The 13,068-nt window shown below is 33.1% G+C and overlaps 1 protein-coding gene across 1 annotated transcript; it reads left to right on the forward strand.

Moving 5' to 3' along the window:
- Window positions 1-75: 75 nt before the first annotated feature.
- Window positions 76-12,368, forward strand: LOC132739029 (tetratricopeptide repeat protein 12-like; the record flags this gene model as incomplete). Its single annotated transcript, XM_060726676.1, is given in 15 exon segments — window positions 76-221; window positions 1,724-1,879; window positions 2,099-2,185; window positions 2,981-3,129; window positions 5,740-5,850; window positions 6,510-6,642; window positions 7,145-7,333; window positions 8,223-8,387; window positions 9,008-9,188; window positions 9,540-9,632; window positions 9,944-10,007; window positions 10,470-10,598; window positions 11,077-11,358; window positions 11,720-11,816; window positions 12,152-12,368. Coding segments are annotated over 15 exon segments (2,111 nt in total), but the record flags the coding sequence as incomplete, so codon positions are not given.
- Between the last annotated feature and the right edge of the window lie 700 nt (window positions 12,369-13,068).

Here is a 13,068-nt window from a genome sequence, read left to right on the forward strand (position 1 = left end):
GCATTAAAATACTATTGATTAGTAAATCTCATACTTTTCATAACTTATTTTATAACAAAAAATGTTTTCACTACACCCAGATTATTTTCATTTAGTAAAAACGCGAGAAATCTTTGTAAAAATTTAAATTCGAATATTCGGCTCAGTAACCAGTATAAACAACATGGCGGACATGGACAAAAACAACATGGATCAATTTCTTGACAAAGTCAACGAAATTGGTAAGCCTTTAATGTGTTTTTTTTTTTAATTAAGTAAGCAACAAAAATATGAATTTTGAAACTATCTTAAAAATGTAAAAGATAAGAAGTTGAAATGAGATAGCGGCGTTTATTTTAATATGACTTTCTGGAATGTTCTTTCGGTTTCTGTTTCAAATTGATACAACTTTACCTTGTAATTATTTTAATCTGATATTTAATTTAGTTATTCAAATAAATGTTATGATTTTACATATTTTTTTGAAAATGTATTTAACATGTACACTATATTCTGCAGCACTAAAACATAATAAATAAATCTCATGATGTTCTATTTTCTAACTTCTGTGTTTAATCTGTGTTAAACTGTTCTTCTTCTTCTTCCAATACTGTACATAACCCACTCTGGGGCATTGACGTACAGGGTGTATGCACAAAGTGATGTGCCGCAAATAAGTGCAGGTTTGAAAGAAGAACATGTTAAAAATAAAATCGACTCCGGCATATTAGGCCCCCATGACTAGTCCTCCCTTGAAGGCATCAAGGTTGACTGCTGTGGCTAGGTGCTCTGGAAGCTGGTTCCACAGGCGGATGACTGAAGGTACAAAGGAGAACTTCATGGTGTCCGTTCTGCAGAATGGGACATGGAATCTGTGTCCGTAGCCATGGTCACCTAGTGTCAGGGGGTGGAAGTACTGTGCAGCTGGGATGGCTATGGGGTTGTGCGTGATCCTGTAGACCATCACTAGCTTGGCATTGGAGCGGCGATGCTGTATAGTTGGCCAGTCTAGGTCTGTCATCATTGCAGTGGTGCTGCTTGTAGTTTTGTAATCGCCTTTTACAAATCGGGCAGCTCGCCTTTTGACAGCTTCCAGCTGGTTGATGTTGGTGGCTGTGTGTGGGTCCCAGACTGTGCCTGCATACTCCAGGATTGGTCTAACAAGGGTCTTGTAGGCCTGGGCCTTGATACACAAACAATCAAAATGTTGTACTCCACATGGATACTTCTGTCTTCTCATTGGTATCATTGCATACAAACATGTGCTAATTTGCATATATAGCACCACGGTATATATTGAAGATTGACCTAGAAAATATTGCCTTTGATTATTTATGTAACTTTGATTGATATGTGAGTTGTTAAGTAAGGATGCAGCAGTCAATTTCCATTAAAATAGGTCAGTGAAATTATGTCTTTTCAGTCATACAAATTTATGGAATAAAAAGGTGTTGTGGTACTGAAGGGTCTTCGTTACCTCTTTACCCATTATTATCATTATTTAAACATGTGATATATATGCATGGCAGATTGACTTATGTTATTTTCTTTGATCATTTCCCAATCTTAAAAAAAATTCCCAATCAAACTGATTTTTTTGGTATAAAAACTGACAAATTTGCTGAAGATAAGATATTATAATGACATGCAATATGGCCATTTAACCAGAATTGACAGATATAAGATATATTTTTTATAAGTTTATCTAAAATATAAAACAAATCTTTTCTTTTCTGTTTTTCAGAGTCAATTGTGAAAGGGTTAAGAGCAGATAAAGAGGAAGATGTCAAAGACTCAATGGATAAAGCTGATGAACTCATAGCAAAGTTGTCAGAAGAGAAGAAGAAGTTTTCTGAAGCTGTTAAACATGATGATAAAGATCTCCCAAAAACCAAAACAGGTAAATATGCAGACTAAATGTACATATGACATTTGCACAATTCCCTTCTTAAATTGTTCATATCTCTTGGTTTACACACAGACAGAGGGAGTGTTAGGTCTATGACCCTAAGACTTAAGAATCTGACACCCAGGGAGCATCACTTGTATTGATTGAAGACATGTACCGCGATTCAAGTGATTTAACTTGCAATATGATATAAATATTTTTCTGTTCTAGGTTTTAGTAAGACCAGTATCAATAAGAGCTCTGCCTCAGATGAAATGCCAGGACAAAATGATGTCAACTTTGATGGAATGGATAATGGTAGGACAATTAAGAATGTTTAATCATCATGTCTTGAAATCCTCCTTTTGCTTTTTTCCTCTTATGATATTATTGTGACATATTTATGCATGAGGTTTATTCAGCAAATTGCTCTTTATTATTTATAAATGCAACAATGGTTTAATCAGTGTTCCTCAAAGGTTCCAATAAAAATGAAATACATGTACAAAATATTGTTTTTACCAAAATGAAGGGCTATGGAGTGAAAATAACATTTATTTAAAAAAAAAAGATTCATTAATTCAAGTTGGCATAATATTAGGTTAGTTTAAACATACTCATTCCCAATTGTATACATAAATATTCACATACTAGTATTCAACAAAAGTTTACATAAAAGAAAAAGGATGAAAATGAAAGACAAGTCTTATTGAATTCTACATTTGGCATATATTGAACATACATCAAAAATTAAGCTCATAATTTATTGAAATTACATTGTAGATTTTCTTCAGAACCCAACAAATGTGGGTTTTTCCCATCTAATCTGGGAAAACAAACAGTTACCATTTTAGCTTATTAGTACACTATACTGCTCACAATAGAGTGATCAACTGATGTACTTATTTTCAATATATTTAATAATAGTTAGTGCAAAACAAGATTTTATTTTGTAAAAAGTAATGTTTTTATGCCTGAGTTTGTTGCCAAATTTCAAAATATTCTTAATTCCAGAGTAACTATGTTGTAACCATAGATGATACTGAAAACATTTTCTTCTTGTTTTTGCTATTTGAATAAAAAATATTTAACATGTGTTATGAATTTTTACAGCTGGGTTCATGGCAGCAGTTGAGGCAGATGCTAAAGAAAGAGCTAAACGTAAAGCTGAGAGAATGAAAATAGCCGAGGGCTATAAAGAGAAAGGCAATGTAGAATTCAGGGGAGGCAACTATGAGCAAGCACTTGATTGGTATACGCAGGTAGTTAAATTTCATGAAATTTTATTTAGTGCATCTTTTCCTCCAGACACATAACCACAATGTTTGATAAAAAAAATCAAATTTTAGGAAAATAAATTAATACTTTGAAAGAAATGTATACATTTTTGTATAGCAGTCACCCATTTGTCGGCGTCCCTGTGGTTAAGTTTTTGCGTGTAAGCTGGTACCTCCATAACTACTGAAGGGAATGGATTTAAACTTCACACACTTGTTCTCTGTGATTATCTAAGATGATTGGCACAAGTCCCATAACTCTGATTTGCTTTTTAGTCCCCTACCGGTCTACCGGAGGGGACTTTAGGTTTACCCTCCGTCCGTCAGTCCGTCCGTCTGTCCGTCCGTCAGTCCGTCCGTCCACAAAACTGGATCCCGCGATAACACAAAAAGTACTGAAAATATTTTAATGAAACTTGGTATATTGATAGATGGCAGTATGGAGATTATGCACGTCTTTTTCTTTTCTTCCTATGTTGAAAATTCTGGTTGTTATGGCAACAAATAGACTGAAAATATGGCAAATTTTACACATAACCTGGATCCCGCGATAACACAAAAAGTACTGAAAATTTTTTTATGAAACTTGATATATGGATAGATGGCAGTATGGAGATTATGCACGTCTTTTTCTTTTTTTCCTATGCTGAAAATTCTGGTTGCTATGGCAACAAAAAGACTGAAAATATGGCAGATTTTACACATAACCTGGATCCAGTGATAACGCAAAAAGTATTGAAAATATTTTTATGAAACTTGACATATGGGTAGATGGCAGTATGGTAATTATGCACATCCTTTTCTTATCTTCCTGTGTTGAAAATTCTGGTTGCTATGGCAACAAATAGACTGAATTTCAAGATTTCTGATTCTAGTTTTTAAGTTTTTTCACTATAAGTTCTTTATTTCTTAAGGTATTTTCTTCAAACTTTAAAAATAAGTTGCTAGTCATCATCCACATCATATGTGACAAAGTTTACAACTCTAGCACAAAATTTATCAGAATTACCTCCCTTGAACTTAAAATTTTCATGAAAAAAAACATTGTTTTTTTTAATAACTTCTTTTTTTCTGAACGTATCTACTTCAAACTTCATATAAATGTTTTTATTATCACTCAACATTTTTGAGTGTTCAATACTCTAGCAAGACTATTTCCAGAATTATGCCCCTTTTGAACTTAGACTTTTTTTTGAGAAATTGGTAATTTTTACTCCAACTTCTTCAATCATGATAGAATTTTTTTTCAAACTTCCACATCATTAATATGACAAGGTTTATAAATCTAGCATCCATATTTCCAGAATTATCTCCTCCTTAAACTTTTAATTTTTCCTATTTGTTCTTTTAACTTTCATTTACTTCAATTTCAAAATAAATATTCAATATTCATACCTTCATTACTAATTGTTCTTTGTTACACTCACATCATGAATGACATCGTTATCTCCTTTTTTTTAAAATTTTGCTTTTAAAATGTTATATTTTGATAACAGGGATGTTTAAAAAATAACTTTAGACTGTCCTTCAGTCTGTCTGTTCACTGTGATCACTTTTAAAGAACTTTTTCAACAAATTTACTTAAAATAGAAACATAAGTGAATGGCCAATGGCCCTTCAGAATGTTGCTTGGGCTCTTACCGGTAGGGGACTTATGGATTGCTTGCAATACTATGATAATTGCTTGTTTACATAATTATGCCCCTTTTTCGACTTAGAAATTCTTGGTTAAGTTGTTGCGTGTAAGCTGGTATCTCCATAACTGCTGAAGGGAATGGATTGAAACTTCACACACTTGTTTTCTGTGATTATCTAAGATGAATGGCACAAGTCCCATAACTCTGATTTGCTTTTTTGCATAATTATGCCCCTTTTTCGACTTAGAAATTCTAGGTAAATTTTTGCTTGTAAGCTGGTATCTCCATAACTTCTGAAGGGTTTGTACCTTTTCGGACAATTTTATGTATTCATATAGGTAAGCATTATTATACTCAATGAAACACCCTTGTGACAACTTTTCGAATAGTCGAGCGTTACTGTCCTCCGACAGTTCTTGTCATACATTGTAATCTATATAATGGTTTACACAAAAATGGTTTTGAATAAACGTGCATAATATGCAAGTTTTTGGTAGGAAACCGAAAATTCTTACCACATTAACCCTTTCACTGCCATAGGGACGGCATATTATTTTCGGCGTATTTGCCATATGGACGGCTTTTGCCATTTCTATAATAATAATAATGATAAATATATAAATAATCATACCATCGACAATAATTATTATTATACTAGCCGATTTGGAAACATATATAATTATTATAATACTTATAACAAATAATAATAATTATATTAATTATTAATATAGTAATTTCTAAGAAAACCTTCTGGCAAATAGGTGATCAATAAATAAATAACCCTCTGGCAGCGAAAGGGGATCTCCTTTTAGTAAGTAAGTAAGTAACAACTTTATTTAATGAGGCAACACAGTTGGGCAAGCCCAGTCTTCCCTGTGAGCCTCAAATCAAAGCCTTTTCCATAATTATGGTACAATACTTACGGTATAAAGTTGTAATACATGTATTTGTTTTGCAGGCATTAAGAGAAGTAAAGGATAACTCTGTGTTATACACAAATAGGGCACAAACATATATTAAACTTGGAAAATATCCAGAGGCGATAATAGACTGTGATTGGGCCCTCAGGGTAATGCACTGACCCTTAATTAATTTATTATTATTATTTTATTTTTGTAAATTTAAATTTTGAATATTTGATTTTTCATTTAACATAACTGTTATAGATTTTACCACTATTTTTTGCATGAACTGTTATAGATTTTACCACTTTTTGTTGCATGAACTGTCATAGATTTTACCACTTTTTGTTGCATGAAACTACAGAAAATATGTTCTTGTGTCAAACTACAATGATATCTATCTACTGGTGTCATATGAGAAAACATGATGAACCCATGATCTCTGGCTTGATAGACAGAAACCTTAGCCACTATGCCAACACCCACTTTTCCTGTATAATTTTGCTGCTATCATATTGTGATTATTGATATTTTCTTAACTTGTCTTTAAATTATGTAATCCATAACCTGCTGGAACTGAAAGGGTCATAAGCCTTTTCCTCTTGTATAGAACCATGCAAGCCTGCACATCCATGCAGTCTGATCAGGCTATATACTGTTGGCTGACCTACTTCAGATTTTAATCTTATTATTATCAAATTTGATAATGAATTGTTCCAAAAATGAAAGCTTACCAAGCCTGCTTAAGAAATTCATCAGGTTAAGGGTGGAGGCATATTATTTTATCTTGAAATAGTGATTTTAAACAATATCTCGTCAATTTCAGGCATTTCCTAACTGTATAAAAGCACACATTCACATGGGTCGAGCACATCTGTGTCTGAGAGAATACAAGGAGGCCAGGGAATGTTACAACAAGGCCCTCACATGTGACCCGAAAAAAGAAAACCTTATAAAAGGTATGGTAAATAAAGGAGAAAAAGTAATAATAATTATAAGATTTCAATTTTAGCATACATTTGTTTTTATTTGGGTTTGTTTTGTAATGCTATTTTTTGTGGAGCAGTAACATATAGTATTTCATTCCTGAAAAAATCACTTCACAACATTTCACTTTAGATATTGACTTCTTGAATGCTTGTGATTATGAAATATATTTTATACCATGCTACCAGTATCCTTGTAGTCTGACCAGGTTCTGAACTGTCAGCTTCTCATGTTAAATAATTTGATATTGAAAATCACCAAAAATATTGTCATTGTAGACAGTAGGAACTTTGAATTGTTCAAATTCTGTACCCCTTTATGGTCTTTACGATATCAGTATATCTTAAAATCCAGCAAAAAAGTAAATAAAAACTATGTTCAGTTTTGATTTTGCCTACAAAATTGCATACAACCCAAATTTTCTTATCACTGTTTCTTCACAGTATTTTATGGTGTTCTTTGTTTCTCATGTAGATTATATAGCTGAGGTAGATAGAGCAGAGCTTGCTGAAACACAAGAAACTGAGGCTGAGAAAATATTCAAGGCGGATAAAGTTGAAGCCCGTACTGTGGTAGATGTATTAACAAAAGTCCAGAAAGTAAATGAGTTGCCTGTGTTTTATAGCGGTGGATTCCGAGTTCTCAAATCTCTTATAACAACAAGTAAGTGTTATGCCCTTTGAGGTTTTGTGTTGCCTCAACACTGTAAACACAGTAGTGGCAACATTTAGGAATCGCTTCTCCATCGTCTGTGTATCTGTCTGTCTGTCTGTTTGTAAAAAGCTTGTCCGGACTACTCCTCAGAAACTACTGGAACAATTCCATCCAAACTTTACAGGAATGATCAGTATCAAATCTAGTTGTGCATATTGTCCGCATTAACTGGTTTCTAGCCGAGTTAAGGCCCTTGGATGTAAATCACGTCTTGCTTTGTTAATTTTGAATCTCCTGCTCCAGAGTAGCTGCAACATATAGGGATCACTTCTCCGTCATATGTGTATCTGTCTGTCTGTCTGTTTGTAAAAAGCTTGTCCGTACTACTCCTCAGAAACTACTGGAACAATTTCATCCAATCTTTACAGGAATGATCAGTATCAAGTCTAGTTGTGCATATTGTCCGCATTAACTGGTTTCTAGCCGAGTTAAGGCCCTTGGATGTAAATAACGTCTTGCTTTGTTAATTTTTAATCTCCTGCTCCAGAGTAGCTGCAACATGTAATCATGAGGCGATATGTGATTACTGATCACTCTTGTTTTCATTTTGTTTTGTTGTTGATTTAACTCAGAATTAGGATTTTAAACCAACAAATTGTAATTTATGCCTTTCCGCGAAATAAAATTTAACTTGCATTCTTTAGAACTGCCATTAGTACAAATTACATGTATGTACTGGTACAAAATCTAGAAACGTGGCAGAGAATTGCTTATCATTGATGGCAATAGTAATAATAACAACCAATTATGAGATAATAATAAGTTTACCAGCAAGCTCTATACATTTGAGCTATTTGGATTACTTTGTATATGACCATTTAAATATATTTCTTTCTAGCTGCTGACAGAACTTTGTTCCGGACCAAAGGGGGATTAGAGATGCTGACTACACTTCCTATTTTACAAAATTGTATATCAGCTTCTCCAAAGAGCCTGTCTGGTGAAGAGCTGGACATGTTGACGTCTGCTTTCTACATGTACACAGAGGCATGCAGGGAAAATGGTAAGTTGTGTGTTTGAATATGGCATTATTTTGTCATGATAAAATCAATTTTGTTTTATGAAGGAGGACTTTTGACCACATTTTGATTTTTCTTTACACATTTGTTATTCATAAAAAAAATTTAAAGAGGAGAAACTTTGAATAAATGGCACAAAGATACACATACAAAAAATCTCAAATCTTAGACTTCCATCTGGGGGATACCATGGCTGGATGGTTTAAGTTGCTGAGTTAAGATCACTTGCCCCTCACTGCCATGGATTTGAAACCAGGAGAGACTGAAGATTCTTTCATGTATTTCTTATAGTCGGATGCCTCCTTGTGCCTGAAATAATGCTTGAAAGCGCATCCAAGGTCTTACACTACCATTGAAGCTGGAATGTTAACATATGACCTGTATAATGCCTTTGTAAATTAAAACTAAAACAAAAAAAGTACAAAAATAAGACTACCAATAATGTTCTCAGAAAAAATAGAAACAACCTGTCAATAGTGTGCAAATCTGATTAGTGGATCATTTTAATTCATATGCAAATTTTCTATGATGTTTACTCATTGCCTGGTTATAACTATTATTTGAACAAGTTATTAGTAAATTGTAATTAATTTTTTTCTTACAGAGAAGAATACAGAATTGATTCTTAAAACAGAGAATTTGACAAACTACTGTATTCGCTTCCTTGAAGTAAAGATGAAAGGTCAAGGACAGATTCTCAAGGTCGCCATTGTAGATTTCTTGTTCACGTTGTCACAAATACCGATTGGACAAAGAACTATTGTAGAATCATTTGATGTTCCAAAGTAAGTTATTTAGATCTACTCTTATCACTGCAATATACATGTATTCATATTAGTATTGGTTGAATGATTATTAATCTGCCGAATTTCACATTAAGTGTGGATATTGAAATTTTTACCCGCTGTTCGCTCATAAATTATCTTGAAATTAAGAGACAACAGTAGTTTACTGAGAAACTAAGTAACTTGGATTAAAGAAAATTTCTTTGGCTAATATTTTTTGTGATTTGGAAAAAACTGCAAAAATTTCCAGGTCATGAACTTTTCAACTTGTACAGTAATATTTTGTAATGCCCTAATACCCTACAATTATAAAATTGAAAAATTTATCATTTAGTTTTCATTCTTTTTCAGGCTTCTAGCTGTGATTTTTAATTTGATAGGTAGTAAAGGTGTCATAGCCTCGGGTGCTGCTGTACTTCTCAACAACCTAGCTCTAGAGAAAAAGTAAGTTTTCTCTGTTTGTCAATATGACGACTTGCAATGTTATTCATGGAGTTAATAATAAGTCTTTTTATCTGAAGTCAGATTTTATAAACATATAATAACTTAACTTTATTTGTCAACAGTATAGAATAAGTCCTGACTATACATTCCTGCAGTTTGACAGGCTCTACACTGTTGGCCTAAACTTTAAATTTTCATATTGATGTCCCCAAAAATGATAATGGACTGTTCTGAAAATAGAAACTTGGCAAGTCCATTTAAGAAATTCAGCAGATTAAGGGTTAGTTTACATGTACATTGTGTTATTACAGGTTTAAATCTATGCTTAGAGACAAGATTGAAACAACTGTGGCTCCTGCCTTTGAAAAGCTGCTGGTAAGTTTAAATATCATCATTTAGTTTGATTCAGTCTGTACACAAGGGATAATGAAATGTTCAACATCTCTTATATATAAAAACCTTTCAACATAAACTAATATAAAAACTAAATATAGAGAAATTTTCTATTTGTGTATATATATATATATGTAATTTTTTTATTTTTTTTAATTTTAAAATGTATAGTAAAACATAAAAAACGTAGGACTTGAAATACGTGGAAACTAGATTTTTTCACAAAGTCTGTAAGAAAATAAAAGAAAACAGAAAAAAATCTTGAAGGATTTCTTTGTCATTACAATACTGAAAATTGTCCTCTGAATATCAAGGAATTTTCAGAAAACCAGACATTTTGAGAAAGCCCACAAAGTATTTGATTATTAGCTTATCCTCAGTTTAGATATTTACCAAAACTCTTAACAAACCACTTATAGTTTCAACTATATTTCTGCTTTACAGGAAACTTCCAACCCATCCATGGCTTTAGCAAGATGTGTTACTATGGTAACAAACCTGTCGTCTGACGCTGTAATTAGGTCAAGGTTAATGAACAGGAACCAGTTATGGGAGTCATCAATTAAACTTGTGGTAGGTAGCAGTCTCACTTCATATTATAAAAACTTCCTGTTTTAGTTAATTAATGCTTAATCTGCTAAATTTGTTTAATGGAATTACCCTGTTTTGAATATGGAAGTTATGTCCATTCAAAGTTTGATTGAGGTGAAAAGATAATTTGAGGGACGCTACTATATTTCCCCTGAAATAAAGTTCTATCGCAACTGTAGAGACCGTCTTACAAATTTTGTTATGACGTTAGAATGTTGCTCACCTGAATTCTATTTGCTAAAATCTCACTGGTGTCATTTACACTTGTACATAATTCTTATAAAAAGAGCAATTCAAGAAGGTTATTTCAGCTGTTTAAACTTATGTCAAACATAACACATTGTAAACAACTTTACATTTTCTTTGTCCTGCAAGAGTAAACTACACATCCCATTGTTAGTTTATTTTTAATCATCAAGAAATATTTTGATTATCCATTATGGTAAATCATCAATTACAGGATGCACAAAGAACGAAGTTAGGTGATGAAGTGAGTGCAGAGATTGTTGAGAGCATTCTGGGATTGTTACTAAATCTTACAACGGAGCAATCAGAATGTGTGAGAAAACACGGCACCACAATCTGTGATAGTTGTCTTGCTATGCTGCACGACAGCTCGTGCACCGAGGGGGTTAAACAACGGTCTATAGGCTTACTTAGTCATGTGTTACCATACTGTGTCCCAGCAGTAGATAATGTGGTGAAAAAAGGAGGCACAGAAATATTCCTGCAGCATGTGATGGTACGATAACATAATTGATATTGTCTACATGATTAGTTTTTTAATATGTTTAAAGTAAAACATTCTGCTTTTCAAATTTTCCCCTCATTTTGTAGTTGCTAGTTGTCTTTTCTACCATCTATCTGCCCTGTCATGCCCTGCCCGTCTGTCTTTATGTCATGCTTTTCTTACATATTCTCATACATTTAGTACCATAAGCTAGTGATTGATATAAATGTATTTGGTGTGTAGGCATCTTTCCCTAGACCTCTAACCCTTGGGTGATGTTTTAGGTCATTTGGGTCAGGTCATTTTTTTTTTAAATTAGCTTTGCGTACATAAGTGTTACTGATTATTGTATTCTTGTTTTTGTTTTATGTAGGCAGAAGAATCAAGTTGTGTGAAGTCATCATTAAAAGCACTGACTGCCTTGACACAGATGAATGAGGAATCTAGAAACTATATTGTCAAAAATAAAGGTAACTAGTTTGTTTGCTTTTGGAATAACATACAATGCAAATTAGTATTGGCTCATTGTTTCATACTACTTTAAGTTTTATAAATGTTTTACATGTTTTCACTTGTTAATCAGGTGTTGCAAAAGAAAAAAATGGTTATTAAATGAGTGTATATGGATAGGAAATCAGCTTAATAATTTCTTCTGTGTGCAGCTCATGAACATTTCAGTTGTATAATACATTATGTCTTGTTTTGTTTTTTTGCGAGTTTATTTGTTGTTGCTTTTTTTTTTCAATCTGTTTAATAATTTTTATATGAAGAGAAAGTCATATAGCATGTTACGTTATCTCACTAGGTATTGTGAAGTTGATGTCACACCTAAAATCTGATGATGAAGTTATCGTTGGTAATGCAGCTCTATGCCTCAGTCATTGCACGCAAGTACCAAAAGTGTGTTCCGCTCTAGTGATGACAGATATTATTAAACAACTGCTTGTGTTAGCAAGAGATGGGAGGAAACCTGCGGTACAACAAAACTGTGCAATACTGATAGCCAAACTTGCTCAAGGAGATTCTAAGTAAGTGTTAGTCTTCTAGAACGAACATGGATAAACGAAATCACCGTACAAGACTTGCAAGCCTATAATATTAATCCTGATCACTATACATTTCTTAGGAGTGTGTACATTTTAATTTATACCTTTTTTTTGTAAACAGGAAGTACATGTAAACTGGTTTGTCTACTGCGAGAACAGGGACTGTTGCTGCCTTTTTAGTCGATTGGCTAATTTGCTGTCCTGCTACTTTATAGAATGTCAATTGTTTTTTTTTAAGTTTCCAGTTTATTAACTTATAAACCAGTCAATCAAATGATCAAAGGTCTTCTATAAAATTTTAAAAACTTGGAAACCATGTAGTATTCAATTCATTTTTTAAACATTTTTGTGAAATTTTTTTTTTAAAGTTTATAATTTAGGAAATTTAGAAAGATTGAGAAACTTCAGGGGCTAAGATCTTACATTCCTGTATAAAAATACTTAAATGATTTCACACCTTTTTTGTGAAAAGAGGCGCCGCCCCCCCCATTGTTTGAGGGGACATGTAGTGTAATGGGGGACATGAAGCTACACCCCTTCTGTGTAATGAGGATGTGGATTATGAAAGTTAAGCCCATTTGTGTTATGAAAACAATGATTGCCACACCAATGAGGATATGACAAACACCCATAAGGATCATGATTGCCACATCCTTACGTGTAATGAGGACATGAT

The sequence above is a fragment of the Ruditapes philippinarum genome, unplaced genomic scaffold, assembly GCF_026571515.1.
Source record: "Ruditapes philippinarum isolate M1 unplaced genomic scaffold, ASM2657151v2 ctg1_1_1_1_1, whole genome shotgun sequence".
Taxonomy (NCBI): Eukaryota; Metazoa; Mollusca; class Bivalvia; order Venerida; family Veneridae; genus Ruditapes; species Ruditapes philippinarum.